This window comes from Microtus ochrogaster, chromosome 1, assembly GCF_000317375.1.
Source record: "Microtus ochrogaster isolate Prairie Vole_2 chromosome 1, MicOch1.0, whole genome shotgun sequence".
Taxonomy (NCBI): domain Eukaryota; kingdom Metazoa; phylum Chordata; class Mammalia; order Rodentia; family Cricetidae; genus Microtus; species Microtus ochrogaster.
The window spans coordinates 64,397,453-64,400,567 of record NC_022009.1 but is presented as its reverse complement, the minus strand read 5'-3'; the positions used below and the strand labels follow the sequence as shown (position 1 = coordinate 64,400,567).

The 3,115-nt window shown below is 46.8% G+C and overlaps 1 protein-coding gene across 1 annotated transcript in view; it reads right to left on the bottom strand.

Annotated features, from left to right (window-relative positions):
* Positions 1 to 3,115, bottom strand: part of Usp13 (ubiquitin specific peptidase 13) — a 119,124-nt gene that overhangs the window by 27,712 nt on the left and 88,297 nt on the right. Inside the window, exon 14 of the mRNA XM_013347427.2 lies at positions 1,855 to 1,943. Within this exon, the coding sequence (XP_013202881.1) occupies positions 1,855 to 1,943 (89 nt within the window). The remainder of the gene's footprint in view (positions 1 to 1,854; positions 1,944 to 3,115) is intronic.

Sequence of the window (3,115 nt, the reverse complement as noted above, 5' to 3'; positions counted from 1 at the left end):
AGCTCTTCTTTCCTGCATGTTCCTTCCCTGCCCCTGTTGCACATTTGAGTTTGAGAACTCCTAATTTATATTTTATTCAGATCATAAGAGAAACTGTGATGATTCTAAGTTACAAATGATAAAACTCAAAAGAACTTGACTGAATCTTGCGTCAACCCCTGGGTGCTCTGGGAAAAAGACAAAACCCTCTTGGCTCAGTGGCATTTGACCTACTCAGACACAAGATTTCTAAATAGCACCTGAGACTTGGGGCTGCACCTCTGCAAACAGGAACAAAAGTGGGTTCAACTCCAATTTTAGGGTTATGTCCTTCAGGCCTGAAGAATAACTGTCTCCAAATGATGACCGATACGTAAATCCTACTCAAGACAGCAAAGCGGGCTGGGCATGGTAGAACATGCCTGTAAACATGGAACTTGGGAAGATCAGAAGTTCAAGGCTAGACTCCTCTACACAGGAACTTCAAAGACATTCTGAACTACATGAAATCCTGCCTCAAAAAAACAAATTAAACAAGTAAGTATAAATGTAACAATAATTCAAGAACATAAGCTAAGTTTGAAAAGTTAAATTTTAAGGACCAGTAGAACCAAACACAGGTCAGGCATACAACATTGATACAACTGTTCCTGAAAGGAAAGGTTCAGACCTTCCTTGAGATTCCTTCAAACAGTCAAAAAATCTGATTTCATTTTTATTCCTTCACAAAAATTCCAAGAACAACAACAAAAAGAAAACTGTCCAAAGCAGTCAAAAGTTTTCTTCTCAAGTATCTAGTCGCCCCCCCCCCAGAAGTCAGTAGGGCACACAGTGATCAGTGCCCTGCGCTCAGACCCCCTCTGCACCCTAACCTCCTCCGCAAGAAAACCAAGGGTCTCCTGGGAATCAGGAATAGCCCCACACAAAGGACGAGCTGTCACTGTGTGCCCACCAGCCGCAGGCTCCCTAGGAAATCACCCTAGCTGGGTTATGTCCTCTTTCCTGTCCCCTTCCACCCGTGTTTGGATGACTCCTAAGATTTGCAATGCTAAGTTGCAGAAATGCTCAAACACAATCCCTAAGAGATTGGCAAACAGTCTGAAGTCCTTACCTGAGAAGCTATCAAGGGCAAAAAACACATCCTTCCACCTCCTGGAGCCACTTAAGACTTGTCAGATTCAACCCTGGCAGTGGAGGGAATGGCCTTTATGCCTTGTCTAGAAAATAAGCCTTCCACAGTGACCATGGGCCTTGCAGATGGGTGTGAATAAAGCACCATGAAGCCCAAACCACATTCTTCATTATACTGCACAAAGCAACTGTTTCTGTGTGGCTGTTAGTAAAATCTGTATGATTTTGATGAATGTCAGGGGCACCTGCTGTGTTCAGAGACAGGGGAAGGCCGCTAGGAGGATCCTGTACCGTGCCTCCTTGTACCCCCGCCCCCGCTCCTCCAAGTGTGGTATGTAGACTAGTCATGGTAACCTACGGCTGTGAGTCCAGAGAAAAGTGGGGTGGGTTAGAAACACAGTCTCTCAGCCCACCCTGCATCTGCCAGTTAGCATCCGCGTTTCCCAAAGGTCCCACGTGACAAGGATGCCCGGTTCCATCCAGGATGCGCCACCGTGAGGACCGCACTTTCCCTCTTAGAACCCGGTCCCTCCAGAGCGCAGCCGTGAAGGGGTGGTCAGCCTGTGGCATTTCTTATTGTCAGTATTTCTAGCAGGCTGTGAAACCAGAGAAAGGGTGGGAGTGACAGAGAAACACTGGGATGGGCGTGACGGGGGCAGGGGTCCTCACGGCCTCTTTCACATGCCATGTCTTGTTAAGTGGCTCACTCGACAGTTTAAGCAAAAGCATGCAAAGGATACCTACCAAATTTTCTGGGAACCCAGTCAAGACCAAAAGTGAACTTCTTTATCTGCACTACCAAGTATTCAGGGAATGAGGCAAAGCGAGAAGTTCTGGGAAGCACAAGAGGGGGAGGGGAGATCAATCAAACAAGGCAGAAAGAAAGGCGAATGCAGTCGACCCCGCGCACTGGCAGCTTTGTCGGAGGCGCCTGGCAACGCCAAGGACCACCCTGTGAGGAGGAACTGGACAACAGTCAGGTGCAGGGCTACTCGCCACTCGCTTCAACCTCCTGCCTCTCCGCCAAAGAAAACGCTGATGCAGGCCACGTGAGCAAGGAGTGCAGCTGTTTCACAGCGAGCGCTTGCTGCGACATTCGGAAAAGGGCTTTTCAGCCGTTTGGTTTCCCAGCATTCTTGCAGGGTTTCCGTGTATGTACTTGTAGGTGTTCTCAGTCAAGCATGCTCCGTGTCTGTGACATTCCCCAGATGATGCAGAGAAGCCCTGCTTCACTGAGACGTAGAATCACCACCTCCCGGCAATGGACTGGTAGAAGGGAGGCGGACCAGAATTGGGTTTAGGCTGACCTTGCATTACTGCGCCTCTTTAAATACCCGAATCTCAGGTGGCATGAGTCCTACAGATAGCTCTGTTTGGGAGAAATTACCTAAAGTATCTAAACCTAGGTCTTGCCTTTTAAAGGATTTTGGTTTATATGTACGAGTGTTTGCCTGCGTGTATACATATGCACCATGTTTGTGTCTGGTGTCTGCAAAGGCAAGAAAAGGGGGCCCCATATCCTCTGGAACTGGACCTGAAAGTGGTCATGAGCCACCATGTGAGTCCTGGGAACCGAACCCTGGTCCTCTGCAAGAGCAGCAAGTGCTCTTAATTGCTGAAGCATCTCCTGAGCCCACTAAATCTTACATTTTAAAACTGATACATGTTAATTCTGAGTTCACTTAAAACGAAAGATCCAATGTCCTAGGCTTGGGTTTCTCACTTTTACACATAGACTAACTATTCAATTTGTACATCAAATTCATGCCTTTGTTCCAGCTTATTCGGTTACCCATCATTTCCAGCATTCAGTTCTATTTGGCTGTCTATATAAACAGAAAATGAGCCGCATAATTTCTCGGTCTTTTGGTTAAAATCAAGTACAGAAAATGAGCCATGGATGGTACCGTGGGTCTGTTTTAAAATAGAAGATTCTGAGCTGCCACCTCCAACCCGCACCTTTTGAATTAGAACCACTGCCTTCTTTTTTTTTTTTTTTTTTTTT